At 54.4% G+C, this 26,743-nt stretch overlaps 1 protein-coding gene across 5 annotated transcripts in view; it reads right to left on the reverse strand.

Annotated features, from left to right (window-relative positions):
* Positions 1-26,743, reverse strand: part of ZNF710 (zinc finger protein 710) — an 82,898-nt gene that overhangs the window by 5,339 nt on the left and 50,816 nt on the right. For 3 of the 5 annotated variants that reach the window (XM_017517242.2, XM_037734629.1, XM_017517252.2), the window contains exons 2-4: positions 8,388-9,873; positions 3,466-3,657; positions 2,075-2,501 (exon numbers count right to left, since the gene is read on the reverse strand). In XM_017517242.2, the coding sequence (XP_017372731.1) occupies positions 2,130-2,501; positions 3,466-3,657; positions 8,388-9,845 (2,022 nt within the window). In that variant the 5' untranslated portion in view covers positions 9,846-9,873 and the 3' untranslated portion in view covers positions 2,075-2,129. Of the gene's footprint in view, positions 1-2,074; positions 2,502-3,465; positions 3,658-8,387; positions 9,874-26,743 lie in introns of those variants that run through there. The other 2 variants (XM_017517260.2, XM_017517269.2) reach the window with 2 other exon arrangements.

The following is a 26,743-nucleotide window of genomic DNA, read 5'->3' on the forward strand; positions in this document are numbered from 1 at the left end:
AGAGACGGGGTTTCACCATGTTGACCAGGATGGTCTCGATCTCTTGACCTCGTGATCCACCCGCCTCGGCCTCCCAAAGTGCTGGGATTACAGGCTTGAGCCACCGCGCCCGGCTCACTTTTTTGTATTTTTAATAAAGATGGGGTTTCACCATATTGGCCAGGCTCGTCTCAAACTCCCAACCTCGGTGATCTGCCCACCGTGGCCTTCCAAAGTGTTGGGATTACAGGTGGGCGTGAGCCAGTATGCCTGGCCTAATAAATTCTAAAAGAGCTGTAACCCTGACAGTCTCTTGGTCCTAGTTATTTCCAAAGGGGCATGGTCTGCTCTGCTTCCTTCTGGGGGGTTTGGTTAGCAACAGGGCAGCTCCACTAGAAGAGCTGCACATGGAGTCACCCCACCGTACTGCAGATCACTTCCACTTGAACCTCAGGTCCAGACTCAGCATTGAAAACATTCCTCAGGTGACTCCCATCATGCAGCTGATGTGCCAGCCAGCCCTCTGGAGTCTGGATCAAAGCTTCTCCATGTGCGGTCCCTGAACCAGCAGCCCCTTGGCTAAGACCTGGGAACTTGTTGGAAAGGAGCTTCTCGGACCCCACCCCAGACCGACTGAATCAGAAGCTCCGGGGCTGGGGCTGAGGCACAAGTCTGGTCCTTCACTGTGCAACAAATGGCCCTGAGATCTTTTTGAAGTGCAGAGTCTGACTCAGCGGGTGTGGGTGGAGCTGAGAGGCCAGCAGGATCCCAGGTGGGGCCACATTTCTCGCCCTCCTACCACATTGAGCAGCAAGGAGCTACCGAGAGCAGCTGGCGGGTTTTCAGTCTCACCTACTGGAAGCAACCTTAATAGACAACTGAAAAACAAAACAAAGCCACTGAGATACCTGTTTCTGCCAGAAAACCCAGCCCATTCACTGGTCAGCTGCTCCAAAACCAGAGTCAAGGCTACTGCAGCTGTCCCCAGTGCCTGACTGTGCTCCCAGTAAATAATCCACGTGGCAAGTCAGCTCACCTGGTTACTGCCAAGGCACGTTCCCAGCTGGTGTGACTCAGGGGCACACCAGAATCTCTCTTTTTTTTTTTTTTTTCCGACGATAGGGTCTTGCTTTGTCACCCAGGCTGGAGTACTGTGGTCCAATCACAGTTCACTGCAGCCTTGAACTCCTGGGCTCAAGTGATCTTCCTGCCTTAGACTCCCAAGTAGCTGAGACTGTAGGGTACACGCCACCACACCCAGCAAATTTTAAAATATTTTTGTAGAGACCGGGTCTCACCATGTTACCTGGTTTGGTCTCAAATTCCTGGCCTTAAGTGGTCCTCCAGCCTTGGCCTCCCAAAGTGCCAGGACTACCGGTGTGAGCCATCATGCCCAGTCAGAGCACCAGAAATGGCTCCAAACTGTTGAAGGAGCCTCCCTGTGGTGCTGCTGGCTCCCTCTTTCCTGTAGACTCTCCACAGCATGTCCCTGACCCGCCGCCGACCATGAGGCCAGAGACGCTAACAGCTTTACTGTCACCCAACAGAAATGCCTTTACTACTGACCACTGCTGGAAGGAAAGGCTACTGCTAACATTTGGGATGTTTTTTGACAGTCTCCAAAACTTCTACAAACTGCTGAGGCATAAGATCCTCTCCCCAAATCTCTCCCAGATCTTAATGTCAGACCCATCTGGCCCTTTCAGGAGTACGTAGGTTCTCGTCTGTGGCAGGCACTTGTGAAGAGTGTGACTGATTGATGTACACTTTTTGCCTTGGTTGCTGGGAAGCTCAGATCTTCCCTCTGCATGACCCTAGGGCCTTCCATGGTGAACTTGGAGTTGGAACCTCACCTGGTTCTCCCTTATCTTTCCACCTGCCATTTTTCCCCGTTTTAACTTTCTTTCCCATCCACTGATTTGAAATATCATCTCACGGTACCGAAATAGAGTCTATCACCCCTTGCTGAGTTGTCATCTTGCATGAGCTACCTAACGTCTCTGTTCTTCTGTTTCTGCATCTGTAAAATGAGGATAATAACAGAGCCAACCTCATTTCGAGGATCACATGAGTTAATAAAGGCCTGGCACACAGGTAGCACTTAATAAAGGTCAGTTATGACTTTTATTATATTGTTTACGTGAGCTCATTTAAGTCCTTTGAAGAAGACATATCCCATTGTTACTGTCATCATGGCCTTCCAGGGTCCCCCCCCTCCAGACCTGAGCCCACCCCACAGAGGTCTCAGCCTTGGCCAGCCTCCCCACTCCTCTAACCGGGCAGGAGGCTCCCGAGTGCACCATCCTGGTGTCATTCCTGCTCTGTCCACGGCGCGTGACCCACCCACCTTGACTGTCCAGGCCAATGTCCATGACGCCGTGCTTGACCTTCATGTGCCGGCTCAGGTTGCCCTTGAGGTTAAACTTGCTGGAGCAGTAGGGGCACTTGAAGGGCTTGCTGCCTGCGTGCAGGTGCATGTGGCCCAGCAGGTTGTACATGCGGTTGAAGGACTTCCCGCACACCTGCAACACATCCACCCGGTATCCTGAGCCTGGGGGCAGCCCGCTTTCCCTGGAGCCCCACCCACTCCCACCTCTAGGGCTGGACCAGACTCTTACTACTTTTCTTTTTGTTTTTTTCTTTTTTGAGACAGACTCTCACTCTGTCGCCCAGGCTGGAGTGCAGCGGCATGCTTTTGGCTCACTGCAACCTCTGCCTCCTGGCTTTAAGCGATTTGCCTCAGCCTCCCAAGCAGCTGAGACTACAGGCATTTGCCCCCATGCCCGGCTAATTTTTTTTTTTTTTTGAGACAAAGTCTCACACTGTTGCCTTGGCTGGAATGCAGTGGTGAGATCTCGGCTCACTGCAACCTCTGCCTCCCAGGTTTACATGATTCTCCTGCCTCAGCCTCCAGAGTAGCTGGGATTACTGGCGCAGACCACCATGCCTGGCTAATTTTTGTATTTTTTGTAGAGATAGGGTTTCACCATGTTGGCCAGGCTGGTCTCAAACCCCTTACCTCAAATGGTCCACCCACCTCAGCCTCCCAAAATGCTGGGATTACAGGCGTGTGCCACCACGCTCAGCCCAGAATCCTGTTCTTTATGGACAGCACTCTCTTTATGCTTTTCTGAGACATGGCCATCCATTGCTGGTCACTGCTCCTGTGGATCTGCCCCCCTTTCTCTAAGCCTCAGAAACCCAGGGCTTGGATATCTAGCTGCACTAAGCCCCCAGGCTGGGGTCCTTTCCCTGTGGCTGTACCACGACCTCCACTCCCTCCCCAGCTCTGAGAAAAACCTAACTTTAGCACTTTCATGATCTGAATCCCCACCCACCCTCCCAGCCCCCAAAGCCCAGGCCAAGTTTCACCCAGCTGGGGCTCCTCTGGCCAGGCCAGTGCTCGATGGGTCACAGCTGCTGCACTGCTGCTGATTCCAAGCCACCCCTGGGGAGGTCCCACCCCGGGGCCTGACGGCCCAGTACCTTGCATTTGAATGGCTTCACGGGCGAGTGTACAATCATGTGGGTCTTGAGGGTCTGCTTCTGCACGAAGGTCTTGAAGCAGATGTGGCACTGGTAGGGCCGGACGCTGGTGTGGATCAGCATGTGCCGCTTCATGTTCGCCTGCAGGGTGAACTCCCGGCCACACACCTCGCACTTGAACTCCTTCACGCCCTGTGGGGTGGGGGTGATGGTCAGAGCCACACCGTGGGCACAGCCACTGGCAGGGACCCTTGGTGGGGAGGCAGGGAGGTGCATGCCATAGCATCACAAAGGCACAGTTTCTGGGAAATGTCTGCATTTGAGGGTATTCCAAAATAGGTAATGCTTGCTTAAAAAGCACCAAAGAATGTTGGGGCAGAGCCACTGACTCCAGGAAGCCTTTCGGCAACAGACAGAAATAGGCTGTGCCTTACTGTAATGATGCCTATCCCTGCTGTCTCCTGCCCCAGGGTGGGTGTGTGCATAAGGCCTGGACCAGTGCACTAATGCAAATGTGTGCACATTCATTCATTCAGCAACCACTTACCTGCTCCAAGCCAGCACCGCACTAGGCGGCAGGGGCCTGTGGTGAAGAAGACACAGCCTCCGCCTGCTGTCTGCAGATTGTTGCATCAGATCAAGGCCGTGCGTATGTTTTTATCCACAGTGCTGTCTCCTGGTGGTCTTTTGGTTCACAGGTTTTGATAATCTGATTAAAGCTATGCACACCCCTCAAAAAATGGGACTTAGGTCTGTGTAGAATTTTGAAGGGTCTGTCTGAATCCCCTGGAGCCAGTCCCACTGACCTCTTGACAGTGTTTTCCTGACTTCCCTGGTGGTCACAGTCACCTCTAGTTCTTGTCCAACATGGAGGCTTGCAGGCCCCTCCCTGAAGGATCTAATTTGTGGGGCCTGGGATGGACCCAGGAACTTTTATTCTCAACTGGGCCCCAGATGATTCTTATCATTGATAGACTTGGGTTGTTCACCCCCAGGAGACATGGATTCCAGGGAAAAACCCACTGGTTTGGACTATGAACATGCTTTTCTATGGTTTGGGGTCACTCCCAGAGCAGGACAGATTGCTGTATGCAAAGGGGTCCAATTTATGATCTGTGGAGGAACGTTAGGATAAAAACTAGGAGCTAGGCCAGATGTGGTGGCTCACACCTGTAATCCCAGCATTTTGGGAGGCTGAGACGAGAAGATCATCTGAGGCCAGGAATTCAAGACCAGTGTGAACAACATAGTAAGACCCTGTCTCTAAAACTTAAAAAAGCCTGGGCGCGGTGGCTCACATCTGTAATCCCAGCACTTTGGGAGGCCAAGGCGGGCAGATTACGAGGTCAGGAGTTCGAGACCAGGCTGACCAACATGGTGAAACCCCATCTCTACTAAAAAATTACAAAAATTAGCTGGGTGTGATGGCATGTGCCTGTAATCCCAGCTACTCAGGAGGCTGAGGCAGGAGAATTGTTTGAACCCAGGAGGCAGAGGTTGCAGTGAGGTGAGATCACACCACTGCACTCCAACCTGGGCAACAGAGCAAGACTCTATCTCGGAGAAAAAAAAAAGTAAAAATAGATTTTTTCTTTTAAAGTTGGGAGCTGTTTTCTTTTTGATGAGTTATTAATTTAGTAGGAACCCAATGGGACAGACATGTGTCTGTGGCCACAGCTGCTGTCTTAACTGCTTGTCTGGTGTAAAACTTTGTGTTAAAACTTACCAGTTCCCTTGTCTGTGTCTCTTAGCAGTAGGGGCTGTGTCTTGGGGTTGCACACCCTCCTGACCATTGCAGCTGCGTATGACCACCAGGGGGCCCTGCCAGTCAGGAGTTTATTTTATAAGCATGTAATGTGCACGTTATACATATTCAGGCTGGTAATAGGGACGTTTTCAGTTTTAATAGCCTTTAGTTTTTGCTTTCAGCTCACAATATTAACACTCTATGGACTTGGGATATATATATTTTTTTGAGACAGAGTCTTGCTCTGTTGCCCAGGCTGAAGTGCAGTGGTAAGATCTTGGCTCACTGCAGCCTCTACCTCCCAGGTTCAAGCAACTCTGCCTCAACCTCCTGAGTAGCTGAGATTACAGGCACATGCCACCACACCTGGCTAATTTTTGTATTTTTCGTAGAGACAGGGTTTCACCATATTGGCCAGGCTGGTCTTGAACTCCTGACTCAAGTGATCTGTCCTCCTCAGCCTCCCAAAGTGCTGAGATTACAGGCGTGAGCCACCACATCCAGCCCTGGACTTGGGATTTTTAAGTCCCCTAGTAGAGGAGAAAGATGGTAAACATATAGCATGTGTGCAGTCACCCTGCACAATCACTCCTTGCAGACATTAACAATCAATCACAGGGTTTTACTGCCAAGCCTAGATTCAGTTTCAGAATCTTGGTTTTTTTTTTGGGGAGACAGGGTCTCACTCTGTTGTCCAGGCTGGAGTGCAGGGGCACGATTAAAGCTCATTGCAGGCTTGACCTCCTGGGCTCAAGGGATCCTCTTGCTTCAGCCTCAAGTGTAGCTGGACCACAGGTGTGTGCCACCATGCCTGGCTAAATTTTTGATTTTTTTTTTTTTTTTTTTTTTTTGAGTTAGCCTTGCTCTGTCACTCTGGAGTTTAGTGGTGTGATCTCAGCTCAATGCAACCTCTGTCTCCGGGGTTCAAGCAATTCTTGTGCCTCGGCCTCCCTAGTAGCTGGGACTACAGGTGCATACCACCACACCCAGCTATTTTTTAAAAATATTTTTAGTAGAGACAAGCTTTCACCATGTTGGCCAGGCTGGTCTCAAACTCCTGGGCTCAAGTGATTGATTGGGATTGCAAGTGTGAGCCATTGAGTCTGGCCCAGAATCCTTCTTTAAAAAAAAAAAGTCTTGCTGTGTTGCCCAAGCTAGAGTGCAGTGGCTATTCACAGGAGCGATCATAGCCTCCAACTCCTGTTTTGGCAATCCTCCCACCTCAGCCTCCTGAGTGGCTGGGACTCCAGGTGTGCAGGTCCATTCCCGGCTAGAATCCTTGTTGCCATTACTTTTTTTGTTATTATTTTTTGAGATGGAGCCTTGCTCTGTCACCCAGGCTGTAGTGCAGTGGTGTGATCTTGCTCCCTGCAACCTCTGCCTCCTGGGTTCAGGCAATTCTCCTGCTTCAGCCTCCCGAATAACTGGGACTACAGGCTCCTGCCCCGATGCCCGGCTAATTTTTATATTTTTAGTACAAATGGGGTTTCACCATGTTGGTCAGCCTGGTCTCGAACTCCTGACCTTATGATCCACCTGCCTGAGCCTCCCAAAGTGCTCGGATTACAGGTGTGAGCCCCCACGCCCAGCCATTACATTTTAGGCAGCTACTACCAGTTGACTGGAGGCCCCTCTGCAATGAAACCTACAAATTGCTGGCTTCTAGGCCTGGCAGGATGTTACAGCTCCCCAACTCCCTATAGTGTCCACTGGGAGAGACAGGGTCACAGTTTAACCTGGAGTATCACTCAAAGACCACCGTCACGGGGAGAGGAAGCTCTATGCACATTCAGGTTGGAAGGGCAGAGTTGGTGGGATTCCGGTGGAAAGCATGGAGCAACCAAGTACCGGAGTGGGACTGTAAGACCCGAGGGGCCTTACTCCACCTGCCCGGTTATGAGGGCCTCTCAGAGGTGATGCTGGCTGAAGGCAGGGAATGGAGGACAGGGGAGAACATGTCAAGGCTGGGTCTAGGGACGCGGTAGATTAGAAAGTGCTGCTCAATTTTCTGCCCTCCCAAGCCACTATGCCTAGTTTAGCCATATTCTAGAATGACTTGTACTTTTCCATAACTAACATTTTCCCTTACCTCTTCTCCCCTTTGAAAATTAAATATATTTAGCCTGCTCCTAAAAGGAAGTCACAGGTTTGGATTCACTTTTGTCATGACAAGGAACAAAGGACACTCTCTGTACCTCTGCCCACTGAGTCAGGACGCCTCCCTGTTGCCTCCTGACTTCCCTCTAGCCTCTGTCCTCCCATCAAGAAAACAGGGAGAGCAGGCCACTTTAGTGATTCTCAAACTGTTCCTTCGGTCACAGGGGTTCAAAAACAATGGTTTTTTGTTTTGTTTTTTTTCTTTGGTGCCGTGACTCGGGCAACAATATTTATACATTTTTTTGAGACAGGGTCTCAGTCTGGTTGCCCAGGCTGAAGTGCAGGGTTGTGATTTCAGCTCACTGCAACCTTGGCCTCTCAGGCTCAGGTGATCCTCCCTCCTCAGCCTCCCGAGTAGCTGAGATGAGTGGAGTGCACCACCGCACTCAGCTAACGTTTAAACTTTTGTAGTGATGGGGCCTCATTATTTTGTCCAGGTTGGTCTCGAGCTCCTGGACTCAAGCAATCTGCCTGCCTCAGCCTCCCAAAGTGCTGGGATTACAGGTGTGAGCCACCTTGCATGGTCAAAAACTTTTGTTTGTTTGTTTATTTTTTGAGACGGAGTTTAGCTCTTTCGCCCAGGCTGGAGTGCAGTGGTGCGATCTCGGCTCACTACAACCTCTGCCTCCCAGTTTCAAGCGATTCTCCTGCCTCAGTCTCCCGAGTAGCTGGGATTACAGGCACGCGCCACCAAGCCTGGCTGACTTTTGTATTTTTAGTAGAGATGGGGTTTCACCAACTTGGCCAGTATGGTCTTGAACTCCTGGCCTTGTGATCTGGGATTACAGGCTTGAGCCATCTCGCCTGGCTCCCAAAAAACATGTTTTTGAATGCGTAAAGCTGTACTACTTAAAAAGCCAATTTCCATAAGATAGCATTTCTTTCTAATACTCATCAAAATAAGTAGTGATGATAAAACGAGGAGACCACCTAAATGGTCCCATATGGGACTCTGAAAATTACCAGATGAAAACGTGGCAAGGCAGCAGGCAGATCCCCGGCCCGGGAGTGGCCTTACCTTGTGGGTGAGAGAGTGCTGCTTGAGGTGGTGGATCTGGCTGAACTCCATGCCGCACTCAGTGCACACGAAGGGCCGCACGTTCTGGTGCTTGAGCATGTGGTTCTGCAGCTGGCTGCGGTAGTGGAAGGACTTGTCGCACTCGAGGCACTGGTAGAGGGTGGGGCCCTGGTGGGAGGCCAGGTGGCGCTTGAGCTGGGTCAGGGTGGAGAAGTCCAGGCCGCACTCGACGCAGACGTGGCAGCGGCCACTCTCGTGCTTCACTTCGTGGGCCTTGAGCTCGCTGGGGTAGGCGAAGCCACGGCCGCAGAAGTGGCAGCTGTAGGGCTTGACCTCCGAGTGCAGCAGCATGTGGCGCTTAAGGTGGCTGGTCTGCGTGAAGGCCTTGTGGCAGACCTGGCACTTGTGGGGCCGGGTGCCCTGATGCGTGAGCAGGTGCGTCTGCAGGTGGCTGGGCTGCTTAAAGAGCTTGCTGCAGTGTGGGCACGAGTGGGGCTTGATGCCGTTGTGGCCCAGAATGTGCGTCACCAGGTTGTACTTGGACGTGTAGGACTTCTCACACATGCGGCACTGCCAGCGCTTCTGGCGGTCACCGGCCTCCACCAGGTAGGAGTCGTCAATCTGCACGTTGATGTCCAGCCGATCCAGCTGGGCCTTCTTGTGGCGTTCCACCGTCGAGCCTGCTGCATCGGCCTCGAACTCGCCGGCCTCCTGCCACACGAAGCCCTGTTCTGACTTGACGGGCTCTGGGGACTCCATGCTGGGGGCCTCGGGGTCGCTCAATGGGGCCAGGTGGGGTGGCTCGAACCCACACTCTGTGGGCAAGGCCTCTGTCCCAGGCAGCGCCATGCTGGGCTCGGGGAAGCCATCCCGGGCTGGGGCAGGGAAGTGAGGGTCGTAGGGGGCCACGTCCAGCTCCGGCCTCGGGGTTCGGGGCAGGTGCCGGAGTGTCCGGGGCTTGCGGCTAAAGGCGCTGAGGTCGATCATCTTGACAGCGCTGCTCTGCACCAGGGCCTCACAGCCGCCACTGGCCGCCTCAGCAGGGGCTTCCTCTGGGCCTGCGTCCTTGTCGTCACCAGGCACAGAAACCTCGTACACCTCCTGCTCCTCCTCCTCCACCTTCTCAAACTTGACCTTGGGCACTAGCCGCACAGGGGGCCTTGTCTTCCGCCGGGTGTGCTTCTCAAAGGCTGCCTCCACCTCCAGCACCTCCTCCTCCGCCGGCTCCTCCAAGGCCCGCCCGTTGCAGGCCAGCTGGTAGATGTCAGGGCCTGGTGGCCCGGGCTCTCCCATGGGTGCCCCAGAAAGCTCAGGCCCCAAGTCTGGGTAGAAGGCCTCGGCGCTTATGGTAGCTCCAAAGAGCTCATTTTCGGAGACCAGGCCAAGCACGGCAGCCTGAGCCAAGGACAGCACCACCACGGCGTCCGTCTGTGTCCCTGAGTCCATGAAGCCCTCCATCCCGTGGCGGCTGGCTAGGAGGGCATCGCTGTGGGAGGAGAAACGAGTGTTAATATTGCTGACTCAGTGCCGCGCGGACAGACAGCAGGCACATTCAGCATGGACCAGGGCTTGGCGGTTTTCGGGTGTGTCTGGCCTTGAAGTCTTCTCTACTCCTGACTTGGGAACAGGGCACACTTGTAATTACAGGGAGCCATGACTGATTCCCGCTGTGTATCTGACCAGCTCCTCCATCTCCCTGGGAGAACCTGGGTAGTTCCGCCCCCTTGCTGACCTCAGTCTTCCCATCTGTACAACAGGGAGGTGGGATTTCCTCAGTGGTTTTCAAACTGTGTTCTACAGGTCCTTCAAGAATTCCTTAAAAAGTCTGGGTGCAGTGGCACTCTGGGAGGCTGAGGCAGGCAGATCACCTGAGTTTGGGAGTTCAAGACCAGCCTGGCCAACATGGTAAAGCCCCGTCTCTACTAAAAATACAAAATTAGCTGGGTGTGGTGGGTGCACTGCACGCCTGCAGTCCTAGCTATAGGGGGCCGAGGCAGGAGAATCGGTTAAACCCAGGAGGCAGAGGTTGCAGTGAGTGGAGATCAGGCCACTGTACTCCAACCTGGGCAACTGAATGAGACTCTGTCTCAAAAAAAAAAAAAAAGAAAAAGAATTCCTTTAAAATCGGATTGAAAAATACAAAAAATAAAGATTCTACTATGTAAAAACTGATTTTAAAAGGCTCACCTACCCAAATGTCGTATGTGCTACCTTCTAACACATAAAATGAATTAGGTGCTGAGGCCGATCTCAAACACTGGCTATCACTTGTCAGCCCTGATGCTAAACATCTGCGTCTATCACAACTGGTGGTTGTTTTCCTTGATTAGCTAAATGTTATACATTTAAATATCTAAATTTATACTGATAAAAAAAACCACTTGTATCTGATTTCTACGTGGGAGTTCCATGCCAGATGTGATTGGAGAGAAGGGCTCCCTGACAGCCACCATGTCCGAGACACCATCTGAACTCAGTGCTCAAACCGGCTCCCAGCCTCATATCCTGTCTCCCTGACAGCCACCATGTCCGAGACACCATCTGAACTCAGTGCTCAAACCGGCTCCCAGCCTCACATCCTGTCTCTCATGTAACAGGTGTTTTTTTTTATTTTTTGTTTAGAAATTGGGTCTGGCTCTGTTGCCCAGGCTACTATGACACAATCATGGCTCACTGCCGCCTCAACCTCCAGCACCCAAGCGATCCTCCTGCCTCAGCCTCCCAAACTGCTAGGATTACAGACATGAGCCTCTGTGCCTATCCTGAACACATCCTTCTAAATAGTGCTAATGTGCCCACCTGCCCAGGTACAACCCCCCAGCCCATGGCCTCTTCCCTCGCTGGGACTCCAGCCACATAAGCAAGCACCTGCTCTGTGGAGGCCAGTCTGTGCACCCAAGAGTCTTCCTACCGGGGGCGCCCTTTTCCAAACCCCACTGACCTTTGCTCCGCCCACCAGCCTCCCAGGCATCGCTTGAGGTCCACCTGCTCTGGGGCCTTGCCAGCTTTCTCAGCCTGCCCTCGCGCCCTCTCCAGCCCTCCCAGGACTGCAGCGCACCAGGCAGTGTGCCCGTGGGGGGTGGTGGCCTCCTCTCGGACCTGTACCCCTTGCCCCCGGTTCAGCACCTGGCACATCAGAGGAGGCGGGATGGCATTATTGGGGTGACTCTCGCCTGCCTCGCCTGCTCTGCTCCCAGGGATCCCAACTGACCAACTACGAGCTTCTCCCAGGGCCATGGTCAGGCACATGTTTGGCAGCCCTTCCTCAGGAAACCGGCTCCGGGCAAGGAGTCCCCTCCCCCAGCGCCCAGTGGAGCTTCCCCTTCCTGAGGACGGCTAAAAATACCCCAGACAGGAATTTAGCCTCCTTGAAATGGACACCAAAGATTAAACTATTAAGCTTCGAGTGAGGCTCTCATGGAAGGGATCAGATGAAAGGAAACCTCAGCCTAGGGGTCAGGGTGCATCTGGAATAGGCTGGGGCACTAAACCTGTCTCCAAACCATGCCCCAGCCCAGTGTCCAGCTGCTGGGAAATGCAGTCAGCGAGGACCTCGAGTCCCAGCTCAGTCACCAGCAAGTGGCGGCTCAGTTTCCCCATCTGAGAAACCGGGATGAAAACATTTACCCTGGAAGGGTTGAGAGCCCACGGTCTTGACACAGGTGAAGCAGCTTGGTTCATTATAAGGACCTAACCAACTGTTAAGAATCACTATTGGCTGGGTGTGGTGGCTCATGCACTTTGGGAGGCCAAGGAGGGCGGATTACTTGAGGTCAGGAGTTCGAGACCAGCCTGACCAATATGGTGAAACGCTGTTTCTACTAAAAATACAAAAATTAGCTGGGTGTGGTGGCAGGCGCCTGTAATCCCAGCTGCTTGGGAGGCTGAGACAGGAGAATCACTTGAACCCGGGAGGCGGAGGTTGCAGTGAGCCGAGATTGTGCCATTGCATTCCGGTGTGGGTGTTGCAGTGGGACTCCGTCTCAAAAAAAACAAAAACAAAAACAAAAAACAAAAAGAGGAACCACTATTATCTGCCCAGATCTCTGGGGGAAGCCTTTTCTGAAAAAAGCCACAGAGCCAAGAGATGTTTCCATTCTTGGGCCCCAAATTCAGCAAATCTTAAGTGATTGTGAGGACAACTTCGAGAGACAGAACTCATTTGTTCATTTGTACAACAAATAGCTGCTCAGTCCCTGCTATCCGCCAGGGCTTGTGCTTGGAGACAGCAAGCGGAATGGGGCAGGGGCCCTGCCCCCTCGGGGCCCACCACAGCCACCCCCAGTGCCCTCCAGCTGCTGTCAGTTTCGGGGAGCACACTGGGGAGCGTGGCTGCCTCCTGTCACCACCGTCTGTCTGACGCAGCACCCAGCGGTGTTGTGGGGTTTGGGTAAATGATGTGTTCAGCAGTTTTTGCAAACTTCCCCAAAGGCAGGACCAGAGAAAAGGAGGAACTGAGCATGGATGGTGAAGCCAGTGCCTCCCCCTGGGCCCCGGATGCTGAGTTCAATCCAGGCTCTGCCGTCTACTAGCCATGTGACCTCAGGTGATTCTCATCTCTATGGGGGCTCCTGACTCACGGGACAGAGATGAGGATGTCCCTGTAGTTAGTTTCCTCCCCTCTCCTTTCCCCTGCAGCCCAACACCAGGCATCAGCCTCTCCTCCCATCCTCAAGGGCGTGGGCACAAGGAAACAGTTAACACTGCCTTAGAGGAGAGGGCAAAAACATCAGCCCGTGGGAGCTCAAGTGTGGGTCCCCACAGTGAGGATGAACATGCAGCTGGCCGTCCACACCGGCCCCCTTCTACCAGGGGCCACTCCTTACAGTCACACCAGGACACCAGAGGCAAACCCCTCCCACAGGAACAGGTAGTTTGGACTTGAGAAGGTGCGTCAGTGTCAGGAGCCTGGGCTTGGCTGTGGAAAGGGGCTAGCACAGAGTCCATCCTCTTGAGGGTTTGTGCCGAAGTGGGGGCAGGGTAGGGGCACAGAGAGGTGCCAGCGACTGACCACTGACTCCGCGGAAGAGATACAGCTTCTCATTACAGAGACTCGCCAGGTCCCCGGTGGGCCACTGAATACTAGAAACACCCCGGGGCAGGGGTGGGTAGTGTGCTTCCCACCTCATGCCCCTCATTGATGGAGGGAGAGCCGGGTCTGCAGCCAGGTCTGTCTGCTCCCGCATGTGGAGGTCACATCTGAGCCCGGCCTCCTCAGCTCTCAGGAGCTGTCCTGGGTCACCAGGGGCCAGCAGGGGGACATTGGCAAGGCCTGGACAAACTGCTTCCTGGCTGGCTGGTGCAGAGCCCCTGCCAGCTGGGGGAACCGGGGTCTTTCCATCTATTGGGAGTCTTCATTGAGCCACTGCCCACCTGGGCAGTGGGGCCCCTGCTTTCTTCCTGGACACTTGGCTGGGTAGAACACACACCACCCTGTAAGAGCTCACTCCGTGGGGCTCACGGGGCCAGGCCCTGCGTCTATGCTGCGCTGTTCACTGAGGCTGCCAGGCAGGCTCTGTGCGTGCGTGCGCCTGCATGTATGTGGAAGGGGCTCAGCTGAGCAGGGAATGTAATTCACCTGCGTTTCGCATGTGTGTTTTGCCTGCCTATCACACACGGAAATGAGGAGTGGGGAGACCGACGTCGCTCTGCTCTTCCTCCTTCTGGGCTGGTGTCTCCTCACCTGCTCTGTTTCCACCTCCAAGGCTAAGCCTTTGTGTTTATGTCCTGGCACGGGCTGTCCAGGGCAGGAAGAGAGCTTGCCAGGTGTGTGTCACCTGTGTGCCAGGGCTGCCCCCATCCACCCCAGGCCCCTCTGTCATCCGCCCGGGGCCCTACGGTGGCCCTCCCTTCTCAGAGCAGGGCCTCTCACACAGCTTGTGCTGAGGACTCAGAACAAAAGCTCCCCCCACGTCCAGGAGAAAAGGAGCTCAGACTGCCCCAGAGGGGCGCCTACCAGCTGGGATGTGGCAGGGCCTCCTCAGGGTGCCCTCCGTCCCCAGGGTGGTGAGAAAGTCAGTGTGAAAGGCAGGGAAATGGAGACATAGAGGAGCTGCCTGATTGTAGCTGTGCTGGGAGTGGGGGAAGGGAGGCCATATCGGGGAGAGAGAGAGAGAAAGAAAGGGAGAGGGAGAGAAAAGAAATGAAGAGACAGGGAAGGCGGGAGGAGGAGCCTGAGTGAGGGGAGGGAGAGAGAATGAAGCTATAGAGAGAAACAAAGGCGGGAGGGGGAGGGGCGTGCAGTGACACAAGGCCCAGGGCTGCCCTATTTCCCAGAGCTGGGCACCTCCACCTCCCAGGCCTCAGGGCCCAGCCTGCCCCTGGGGAGGGAACAAAGGCTCATGGTCTGAGGCCAGGCAGGGGACCTTCCCCACCCCAGCAGGGACGAGGCTCCTCAGAGCTCTGGAATCTCTCACTGTCATCTCTGGCTTTGCCCCACAAACCCTGTGAAGTCTGGGTGGCAAGTCACCTGGCTCCTCCATGTCTCTGTTTCCTCATCTGTAAAATGGGCACAAGAACCTACCTGGACTGTGGAGGCCTGTGAACTCTTGACCTACCTGCCCAAGACCGGGGTCCCTTCCCCAAGCTGTGACAGCACCCCTTTCCTCTCATGGGGACCCCATCACACCCCCGCTCTAGGAGCAGGGGAGGGCCTGGTGGGATCAGGGTGGTTGGTGTCCCCTGGGACACACATCTCAGGGCAGAGAGGGGGTGAAGACACCCAAAGCCTCGTCTGGAGCAACAGGAGCCGTTTTGAATGAAGAACCAACAGGACCTTGTGGTCACCTAGGTAATTTTTGACTAACTCCTACCCCCAGGGAGACCTCAAACACCAACTGAAGGCAGGTGTGGTGGCTCACACCTGGAATCCCAGCACATGGGGAGGCCGAGGCAGGCGGATCACTTGAGCTCAAGAGTTTGTGACCAGTCTAGGTAACATGACAAGCTCTCGTCTATGAAAAAATAAAAAAATTAGCTAGGTGTGGCAGCGCACCTGTAGCCCCAGATATTTGGGAGGCTGAGGTGGGAGAATCACTTGAGCCCGGGGGAGGGGGAAGGGCAGAGGTTGCAGTGAGCCGAGATTGTACCACTGCACTCCAGCCTGGGCGACAGGAGTGAAAACCTGTCTCAAACGAAAGTATAGAAATAAAGAAAAAAAAACAACCAACAGACAGAGGTCTGGGGCTTCTACCAGTTCACGCTTGGGCCATCACCAAGCACCCCGATCAGTGTAATTTGAGGACTGTGTCCTCAGGGCCCACTAAGCCCTACTCCCTGAGGCGGCCTCAGCAGTGCCTCGAGCTCATGCTGGAAGGACAGGCTTGGCTGCTGGCTCCCTCGCTTGGCCTTGAGTCACCAGATTGCTCAGAGACTACAGTCTCCCGTCCTGCAGCCGAACCTCTGACTTTTTATTTATTTATCTATTTTTTGAGACAGAGTCTTGTTCTGTCGCCCAGGCTGGAGTGCAATGGCCCCATCTCGGCTCACTACAACCTCTGCCTCCCGGGTTCAAGCAACTCTCCTGCTTCAGCCTCCCAAGTAGCTGGGATTACAGGAGCCCACCACCATGCCAGGCTCATTTTTTATATTTTTAATAGAGACAAGGTTTTGCCATGTTGGCCAGGCTGGTCTCAAACTCCTGACCTCAGGTGATCCACCCGCCTCAGCCTCCCAAAGTGCTGGGATTACAGGCATGAGCCCCATGCCTGGCCTGATTTATTTTTTTAAGAGATGGGTCTTCTCTGTTGCCCAGGCTGGAGTGCATTGTTTTTGTAGAGGTGGAGTCTTGCTAAATTGCCCAGGCTGATCTTGAACTTCTGGGGTTAAGCAATCCTCCCACCTTTGCCTCCCAAAGTGCTGGATGACAGGCCTGAGCTACTGTGCCAGGCCTGAGCCACTGACTTAATGTACATTTACTGGGCATCTATTAGGTGCTCGATTGTGGGTATATGGTAGGGAGCAAATTAAAGTTCTCACTCTTGGGGAAATGACTCTCGTGAGCTCAGTCCACTTGAAGCACCAGGGTCTCTGGGCGGGGGGGGCTGCAGCACTGGGGTTGGGTGGGGACAAGGCTGAGGGCTGGGATCCATGGAGGCAGGTCAGGACCCAACAGAGCAAGAGTGGGGAGAGGGCCCCTCACCCTGGGCCTGGCATTCAAGCCGTCTAGGATGTGGCTCTGGGCCCTTTGCCCCTGGGCCTCCAGGGCCCTGGGGCGGGCGAGGCTGAACCTGGAGTGGGCGGACACGTAACCTGGTGGGAGGGGAGGCGGAAGTTCCAGGCAAGTGCATGGCAATGAAAAACACGCCTGGGATTTCACCGCATGAGGAAACCAGCCTCTTGGTTTCCCCTGTGGTCCTCTCCGCAGGAGGCTTCAAGGGAAACTCTGCTCACATGCGCAGAAGGGAAGAGGAAGCGAGAGCTGGGAGGCCTGTGCGCACCTCGGGAGGCCCCTGGCCACAGTCTCACTTCTGCCAGCCCACAGGCCTCCGCAGCCAGAGGCCCAGGAGTGGCTGCCGGCACAGGGGAGGGGCAGGGGACGCCAGCAAGTCTCTTCCTCCTAGGATCCTCTCTCTGCCTTGCTTCCCCTTTCTTTGTGGACAGAGTCATTGAGCCCCGCCTCTGGGACTCAGAGTGGTGAGGAGCCCTGACACAGGGCCACCGATCCACAAACCACAGCCTGATGCCACCGTGCCTGGCCCTGATAACAGACAAGGAAACGAGGCCCAGGGAGGGGAAGGGAATGGCCCAGAGAGGGGAAGGGAATGGTCCAGGGTCACAAGGTGAGATGGTGGGGAGGCAAGGACTAGAATGCAGGACTCCAGCCCTGCAGCCCCCACAGCCTTTTGGTGGGTGGGATGCACTGCCCAGGCCTTCATTTGCTGCCCAGGACAGCTCCCAGGCAGGCTCCACTGCCCCTGTGCCCCTCGCTCACCTATGTTCCCTACCTCGGGGCCTCTGCATAGGCTGACTCCCCTGCCAGGACGGCTCTTCCCTCGAACTGGGTGAATTTCCATCATCTTTGAGGATTCAGTGCAGGCTCTGCCTTCCTTGAAGTACACTAGGGCAGGACAGCCTGAGACCATCACTGTGATGGTCAATCTTAAGTGTCATCTTGGCTAAGCTGTGGTGGCCGGCTGTGTGGTTAAACACTAATCCAGACGTTGGTGTGAGGGTATCTTGTAGATGTGACTCACATTTACAATCGGTTGACTTTTAGAAAAGCAGATGACCCTCCATGATGTGGGTGGGCCTCATCCAATCAGTTGAAGGCCTTAAGGGCAAATGTTGACGTTTCCCAGAAACAGAATTCTGCCTCACTCAAGACTGTAACACAAGAATCCTGCCTGAGTTCCTGTCCCGCCCCCCCTACCATCTGCCCTACAGATTTTGGACTTGCCAGCCCCCGCAATCACAGGAGCCAATTCCTTAAAAGAGACCTCTCCATATATGTGTGTGTATATAGATACTGTACTTCCTACTGGCTCTGTTTCTCTCTAGAACCCTGACTGACATGATCACACTGATTCATAGCTGTTTGTGAGTCACCTCCCCCCCACACACAGCTAGACCACCTCTAGAGGACGACTGCAGGGGAAGAGAGGGGGCCAGTGGGGGAGTGTCTCAAGAGAAAGACACCAGGGTACAGAAAAGGGAAGAGAAGGAAGCTGACAGTCACCCAGGGACCAAGACTGAATGCGGTAAGTGAGATGGAGAGGGAAGCCCTGGCCTGAGAGCTCTGCACACCTCACTCCCAGGACAGTCCTGCCTTCTCCTTGGGGTGGTCTCTAGGCGGCACAGGGAAGGGCCTCTCCAAATTAATTAGCAAGAGCAGACGCACACTCTCAGCGACCCGGCTTTGCCTGGTGAATCAAGCCAGAGGGCCCTCCCCACCCCAAGTGCCTTCTGCCTCGCCTTCCCCTAATGCCAGAGTCTCCAGGAGCTCAGGCCCGAGAGCGCTTTCTCACCTGATGCCCTCCCAGGCAGGAGAGCCCCTCCCATGGGGCCTGCTCTGACAACCCATGCTCTTGATCCATCCCCCAGACCCAGTGCTCCTCTGCCTGACTGGGAGCCACGCCTCTGTGTCCACAAGCCCAGGGCTGTGGTGGGCCTGACTGCCACAGGGTGGCCACTGTGTGAGGCTCTCCCTCCTCCAAGCAGTCACAGTGACCCTAAAGCCCAAGGAAATGATGGGTGGAGCCCCCATGGCAAGGCATGAACTCTTATGAGGTGATGTCTCAGGCACAAACTCTTATGAAGACACAAACTCTTGTGAAGACACAAACCCTGGGTCCACAGAACTCCCGAATTGGCATCGTTTGATTAGATGCCAATACTTGGGTCTCACTCTAAACCAGTTAAACCAGACTCTCTGGGTTCAGGGCCTGGACATAGAAAATCTAAAGGCATCTTAAGTGATTCTGATTCTCTAAATTATTATTATTCTTACTTAGTTTTGCTCTGTCACCCAGGCTGGAGTGTAGTGGCACGATCTCAGCTCACTGCAACTCCACCTTCTGGGTTCAAGTGATTCTCGTGCCTCAGCTTCCTGAGTAGCTGGGACTACAGTAGTGCACTACCACGCCCGGCTAATTTTTGGATTTTTTAGTAGAGACGGGGTTTCACTGTGTTGGCCAGGCTGGTCTCGAACTCCTGGGCTCAAGTGATCCACCTACCTTGGCCTCCCAAAGTGCTGGGATTACAGGCATGAGCCACTGCGCCCGACCTCTCCAAATTAATTAGCAAGAGTTGACGCACGCTCAGTGACCTGGCCTTGCCTGGTGAATCAAGCGGGAGGGGAGGGCCCTCACACACCAGGTGCCTTCCTCACCCTTCCCGAATGGCAGCTGCCCCTCTCCCAGCCCTGGACCTCCAAGCACAGGATACCCCCACCATCTAGGGCAGTTCATGAAGAAGCTGAGCCCAGACCTATGGCCTGGCCCTCCCCACCCCCTGAAAGAACTCGAGCCACACAGTTTCCTCTCTTGGAAGCACGGCGGTGCATCAACCTCAGTCCATCAGCCACAAGAGCAAATGCGCAAGGAACACATGAAGGAGCGCCATGGGGTAGAGGGAGGCCAAAACACAAAGGCGCAGAGAGCCTGGGCAAGCGGGGGTGGCAGGGTGGGTGTCCGAGGAGAGCCCGAGGGAGCACTGGCCCCAGAAGGCACCTGGATTCTGGATGGTGCCCGGCCCCTGCCCCTAGCCTGGGGGACCCTTGCTGGCAATCAAGCCCCGTAGCCCTGAGGTGAGTTGGGTGGGCCTCTGGTTCTTATAGACATGAGGCTGCCGAAGCTAACAGGGCGTCGGCTGCACATCACTGTGGCAAATGCTGAGCTGCCTGCACAGCCGCGTAAAAGCACATGTAGCTTCTCTTTGATGCCAAGCACAGGAGTAACGCACCACCTAGGATTCGAAGTCAACAGGCTCCCAGAAACCATGGGCCTGATCCTCCCACCTGGTAGCTCACACAGCCAGTGAACACATGCGTGTTTCTTTAGTGCAAGGGAGGGATGCCTAGCTCCCCCGTGGTGGGATGGTAGCCTTGCCGGAGACCCTTGGCTTCAGCCACTTTGGCTGTGGGTCTTGGAATCTTCACCAGCAGGGCTGAAAAGAAAGGAACTTTGGGAACCCTTCTGTCCAATGCCATCATTTTACAGATACAGAAACCAAGACCCTAAGGCCCCTGACCCTCAGTGAGGACTCATCTGGAGCTCTCAATTTTTTTTTCCTGTCTCCCAGGCTGGAGTGCAGTGGTGCAACATTGGCTCACTGCAACCTCCGCCTCCTTGGTTCAAGCAATTCTCCCCCCTCAGCCTCCCGAGTAGCTGAGACTACAGGTGCATGCCACCATGCCTGACTAATTTTTGTATTTTTTTTTAGTAGAGGTGGGGTTTTGCCATGTTGGCCAGGCTGATCTTGAACTCCTGACCTCAGGTGATCCTCCCACGTTGGCCTCCCACAGAGCTGATATTACAGGCATGAGCCACCGCGCCTGTGGAGCTCTTGGCTCCTCGTGTTTCCTTCCATCCATGTCAAACATGGGGCTCACCCCTGAACTCAGGGTCTCCCACCAGAGTGATCGCCTTCCACTGTCTGGGGGCTGTGAAGGTGGGCACAGAGGGTTGTAGGGGGCAAGGAATTTCCACCATGCAACCCACCTGCAGGAAGCATTCTGAGCTCTCAAGAGTTCTGCCACATGGCTGCTCCTTGCCCTAGAATGCTGATAGCTGGTCAAGGGAGAGAAGACTGAAGCAAGCCTTATGCTTGAACCAGTCAGCCACGACAGCCCATCCTGCTCCGGCTCCCCGTCACCTCCCACTGCTCTTGCAATCAAGCCCAAACATCTCACCAAGGGCCTCCAGAACAGGCCTGGTTGCTCCCTGCCCCCATGACAAGTCCACGGCATGCTGCTGTCCCCTCCCTCCATGGGAAGCCACACAGACTTCACACACATTCTTTAGTAGACCTCGCCCGCACATGGCTTCCTCACATGGTGTCCCCTACCTGGAATGTTCTTCCTCATTCCTCTCCCTTCGGCTTTCAGCCCAGGTGTCACTTCCTCAGGAAGCTTGCCCTGACCCCCGCACCACCCGACCAGGTCTGGACCCCAGGTTCTGAGCTGTCTCCAGGTTCACACTTTTCCTTCCTGGACCTTATTGTAACTTTTAATGATTTGTTAATGATTTATTTGTACAATTACTTCCCTAATAGCTACCATCCCAGTGAGATTCTGGCATCCCAGTTTGATGACACTCTTCCAGGGCAGAGACTCTGCCAGTCTGCTCACCACTGCACCCCTCGCAGAGGTGCAGACAGAATCAACTGTTGCCCTTTCAGAATACCCATATTCAAGTGCAAAGAAAAAAGAAGTCCCTTGCTGAGCCCAGCTTTGGACAGCGGCCAAACAGACTCTGCCCACCTCCTTTCCCTGAGCTTCAGGACCAGTTCCTGTTCCGAGGGGGAGGGACAGCGGGCCTCGTGTTTCCCAAAGGTTCCGCATCTTCCTTCCAAGTCCAGAAGGAAAGAAGCACGTCTATCCCCCAAACAAGTAACAAGTACACTCTCCTGGACCCAGAGACCACCAGCTTCATGTAACAGGGAAAACAGACAAAACTCAGCTCACAGGTTCAAGGGCACAAAGATAAGAATCAAAGGAAGTCGCAATAGACCCATTCAGTGGGCTTGAACCTCATCAGGCCCTGTGATGAAAGCACACCATTTCTAGTCCTCGGGGCAGTCCTCTGGGATGGGGCGTACCATTTCCATTCTACAGACGTGGAAACTGAGGCAGTCTCCTGCAGGCAGGGTGGAGCAGGCCCCAGCGAGTCGGCCCAGGGCGGAGACCCAGCTCTCTCCACCTCAGCTCTCCACAGGGATGGGCTTTCTGGAGGTGTCTTCCTCCCTTGCCAACCTGTTTTCCCACACCGGGGCCTAATTCACACCTGGGAGCCCCTCGTGGCTTCCCTTCCTCCTCACCAAGCCTCAGCAGACCCCTCCTGCACTGAGCCCTCCACCTTCTCCATCCCATCTTCCTCTCCCTCCATTCCTCCCCTCCTTCGGTTTCCGTGGCAACCCCATCCTCCGCTCTGCCACTCCGTCCTGCGCTCCCATCTCATCTCTTTCTTCCCTCTTTCATCTCTCCCCTCATCTCCGTGCAGTCCAAATCCCCTCTGTCCTTTGCCTCTGCTCTCTCACTCCCTTTTACTCTCCTTTTATCTCCTTCGGTGTTCTCTTGTCATCTCAGGGCCGCATTTATTTATCTCTTGCTTAAACATAAAAAAGAAGAGAAGGAAGAAAGGAGGGAAAAAGAAACCCCATTCCATCAGCCAGGGCTTCTCCAGTTCAGTCCCAGCCTTCTCTCTCTCAGGTCATCTCCAATGGTGGCCAGGAGGGAGGAGACAAGCCCCAGAATGGACCCCTGCCTACCACAGGGAAGCTTCTCCATTGACCTCACCTAGGGAAGGGAGGAAGAAACACACGGGCGGGAAGTGTGTGTGGGGTGCTCCCTGGGAGGAGGGGGCATCTCAGAGAGCCTGGCCCTGCTCCCGAGGTCAGGGTAGGGGAGAAGCTGGAGCCCCCTCAGGATGAAGCATGGGCAGGACCTAGCGCAGGGGGCAAGCCAGGTGCAGAAATCCCCCATGACTGGCCCCAGGCAGGAAATCACTGCTGACCGGCACAGTGGCTCACACCTACAATCCTGGCACTTTGGGAGGCCAAGGTGGGAGGGTCACTTGAGCCTAGAAGTTCGAGACCAGCCTGGGCAACATTGTGAAACCCCATCTCTACAAAATGTTAGCCGGCCATGAAGGCATGCGCCTGTAGTACCAGCTACGTGGGGGCTAAAGTGGAAGGACGGCTTGAGTCTGGGAGGTCGAGGCTGCAGGGAGCCGTGATCACACCACTGCACTCCAGCCTGGGTGACAGAGTGAGATCGTGTCTCAAAAAAAAAAAGGAAAAAAAAAGGAATTCACTGCTGTCCAGGGAAACCCAACCATTCACTGCCCTACGCGCCTCTTCAGGCCCTACCTTACGCCGTGTGAATGAGACGCGGGAGCAGGCCCCAGGCCGAGGCACCCAGCAAATGCTCAGGGGGCCAGCTCCCTCAGTCTAAACAGGACGGTGACATTCACCAATCCTCCAAAATTCACCCTGCCATGTTCCTGAATTGCCTCTGAGTAAAGGAAGCAAAACTCATGGCCTCTCCCACCCATGTCTCTGTGCCCCCGGTTTAAGGCAGAATGAAACCTTGCCAGCTCCTTCTAATTGCTTTTTAGCCATCATTTACTGAGCTCACATTATGAACCAGGCACAAGAGACAGGCTGTCCCAGGGAGACATAATAATAATTATTATTTTTTGAGGTAGAGTCTCTGTCACCTAGGCTGGAGTGTGGTGGCATGAACTTGGCTCACTGCAACCTCTGCTTCCAGGGTTCAAGCAATGCTTCTGCCTTGGCCTCCCAAGTAGCTGGAATTACAAGCACCTGCAAACATGCCTGGCTAGCTTTTTTGTATTTTTAGTAGAGACAGGCTTTCACAATGTTGGCCAGACTGGTCTCGAACTCCTGACCTCAGGTGATCCACCTGCCTCGGACTCCCAAAGTGCTGGGTGATAGGTGTGAGCTACTGCGCCCAGCTGTGCGATTGCTACTATTATTGTTCCTGTCATCTGGCCAGGCTGGTGCTGGGTGCTGGCGGGGCGCAAAGATCCCCAGTCTCAGGACCTCATGATTTGGTTAGAAACATGATTAAGAACCACAAAATACTAGTGCAAAATATCAGGTAGGAAATAAGCACTAAATAAATGTGGTTTTTAAAAAAACAAACATTGGCCAGGCGCGGTGGCTCACGCCTGTAATCCCAGCACTTTGGGAGGCTGAGGCAGGCGGATCACGAGGTCAGGAGTTTGAGACCAGCCTGACCAACATGCTGAAACTCCGTCTCTATTAAAAATACAAAAATTAGTTGGGCATGTGGTACATGCCTGTAATCCCAGCTACTTGAGAGGATGAGGCAGGAGAATCTCTTGACCTGGGAGGCGGACGTTGCAGTGAGCCAAGACTGTGCCACTGCACTCCAGCCTGGGTGACAGATGGAGACTCTATCTCAAAAAAGCAAAAACAAAAAACAAGAAAAACAAACTTAAGGGATCAGGAATGCTCTTCCATATAAACAGGCCCTTTGGGAGGCGATAAACTCGGGGCATGGGCTGCAGTCTGGCCCCATCACTCACACCTTGGTCTCCTCATCTGTGGCATGGGATGATGGTTCTCACTTCCTGGGGTTGTTAGGGAGTTTCACTGACCGGTTAGACAAATGAGGATAATCTATGGCATTTGGTTGAGTGGAGGGGCCCGGGGATGCCTAGCGGGGTGAGAAGCTGGTTAGGAAGACCCCTTCCCCCACTAGACCTAGCCAAAGATGAGGGCCTGCCCAGGCTGGAGGCTCGGGATGGGGAAGGGAAGGGAAAGAAGGCAGAAGCGCAGCAGGTAGAGAAGGTGTCGAGGTCTGAGGGCAGGCCAAGGGTGTGGCCAAAGCCTTCTTCGTTCCTACGGCAGTGTTATGACTCTTCCCTGGGCCTCCATGCCAGCAGAGCCCCTGGCGGTGGCTGCCTCCCAAAGCCACTGCTGTAATCAACATTTATTTTGCAGTCACCCACACACCCAGATCGAGTACGGATTTATGCCAGGAGGAGTAAAGAATGCCTCTCTCATTCACGTAATGCCTTCGTGTATCTCCGGGGGGGAGGGACAGCTGGTGCAACACATCAGCTGATAGTGTACACACACAGACATCAGACACACGTGGTTGTCCACACAGGCTATCATCAGAGGCAGGCAGGGGCAGCGTGCAAAGCCATGCCTTCCTCAGTCCCCTGACAATGAGACTTTCATGCAGTGAGCCAAGAGGTAGGACCTATTCGAGGAGGGGAAGCTTGGGGACCCACACCTGATCCTGTAGTCCAGCTGCAGGGGGAGATGCACGCCTCAGATGAGAGGTGCAGAGAAGGCAGAAGCCACACGATGGCTTTCCCAGCCAGGAGCTGCTGGGTCTGCACACGACCATGAGCTCATGGAGGAGGCAGCCAAGGTGGCCTGCTGGCTGCAGGGTAGAGGTGGGAGGAGAACAGGAAGACAGTGGGACTGGGCAGGAGAGACAGAAGAGGGTCTCAAAGACAGGACTTGGATATCGGAGGGGAGGGTGCCCAAGGTGGTCAGCTCAGCCTAGAGCAGGAATGAGTTTCCTCTCCAACCTGGACCACAGAGGATGACCCGTAGGAGCTTGAAGCCCTGTGTGCAGGGTGGTGGGCTCAGTCACGTGTCCCAGATGTTGGAATTCAAATGCATGTGTGACCCAGGGCAAAACTAGTGGCCTTAGGAGAGGGGCAATTATAAAACAAGCCAATGGCTCGCTGTGACTCGTGGTGTGAGGGCTTCCACCCCCTCAGGGCAGGCAATGGAGGCAGGGTGGGGCCCTCAGCCACAGGAAGCTCTAGAATCGACCTGGCCACCTTGCATTGTATTGGGCAAGTTACTTCATCTCTCAGGACCTCTGTTTTCTCAACTGTACAATGGGGATAACAGCTGCCTCCCCACAGGATGCTGGAGAAGATTCAGTAAGATCACGCAAGGGGATATACCTGGAGCTGGGGGCTGGCTTCTCAGAAACAGTCAGCTTTCGCTTTTACGCGGCAATATATGTACCCGTACAATGTGAGTCACCCAGGGCCCCCAAACAGTTGGCATGTTCTTACTATCACCAAAAATATCTAAGTGCCATTAAGGAGTGGGGAGAGGATGAACACTTGGAAAAGGTAATGAAATCAGGTGTAAGGAAGGACAGAGATGCTGGGAACGGACCCGGACCCACAGAAGGTTGTAACTCAAGTTCTTGGTCCACATGGGAGCCCCTGGCTTGCCAGGAAATGGGCAGTTTCAACCCTAGTGTCCATGGGGCTGTGAGCGTCCCTTGGGCCCCAGGACCCGAGAAGGACCCTGGAGAGGCAGGAAGGCATCTGCTGTGGGCCTCCAGAAGTCCTGTCAGTCCTTTCTGAAATTTTACAGCGTATCCCTGCCAGCTGGAATGACCCACTCCTCAGCAAACAAACGCAGCTCAGCTGGGTCACAGCAGGAAGGGCTGGGTCCAAGAATGGGAGCCCCCCCAACCCTGTGCTGGCCCCAACCCCTGAAACCAAAACGCCCAGGGAGCTTCTTGTGTGAAGCCCATACACACATGTGCACAGCCCAGGGGCAAGAGGCACCCTCCTCCCTGTGCCGATGCTGGGCTGTGTCCTGGCTCTGAAGCACTCAGGGCCTGCCCTTGGGAGCCTCAGTGGCTTCCCTCCTCCCAATGCCCCCAGCTCTGGGTGCCAGAGCGAAGAAGGAAACACGAGATCTTCTGGGACTCAGAAAGACAGACTGGGCAGGAGAATGACAGGCCTGCTCACACGGCCACAGCCCTCTAGAGTTTACAAAGCCCTTCCCAGGCATGCAGTCATAGGATGCTCCCTGCCAGGTTCTGCACTGGCATCTGGATGGGAAGCACCTGTGTGGGCTCTTATTCCTGATGGCAAAACCCGAAGTTCACAGACTGGCTGGCTGCCCTGAGAGTTACAGTGCCAGTCCAGGCCCCGAGAGTTAAGGTGCCAGCCCGGGATCTGAGAGTTACAGTGCCAACACGGGCCCTGAGAGTTACAGTACCAGCCTGGGATCTGAGAGTTACAGTGCCAGCCTGAGATCTGAGAGTTACAGTGCCAGCCTGGGATCTGAGAGTTACAGTGCCAGCCTGGGATCTGAGAGTTACAGTGCCAGCCTGGGATCTGAGAGCTACAGTGCCAGCCTGGGATCTGAGAGCTACA

Source organism: Cebus imitator, unplaced genomic scaffold, assembly GCF_001604975.1.
Source record: "Cebus imitator isolate Cc_AM_T3 unplaced genomic scaffold, Cebus_imitator-1.0 Scaffold19, whole genome shotgun sequence".
Classification (NCBI taxonomy): Eukaryota; Metazoa; Chordata; class Mammalia; order Primates; family Cebidae; genus Cebus; species Cebus imitator.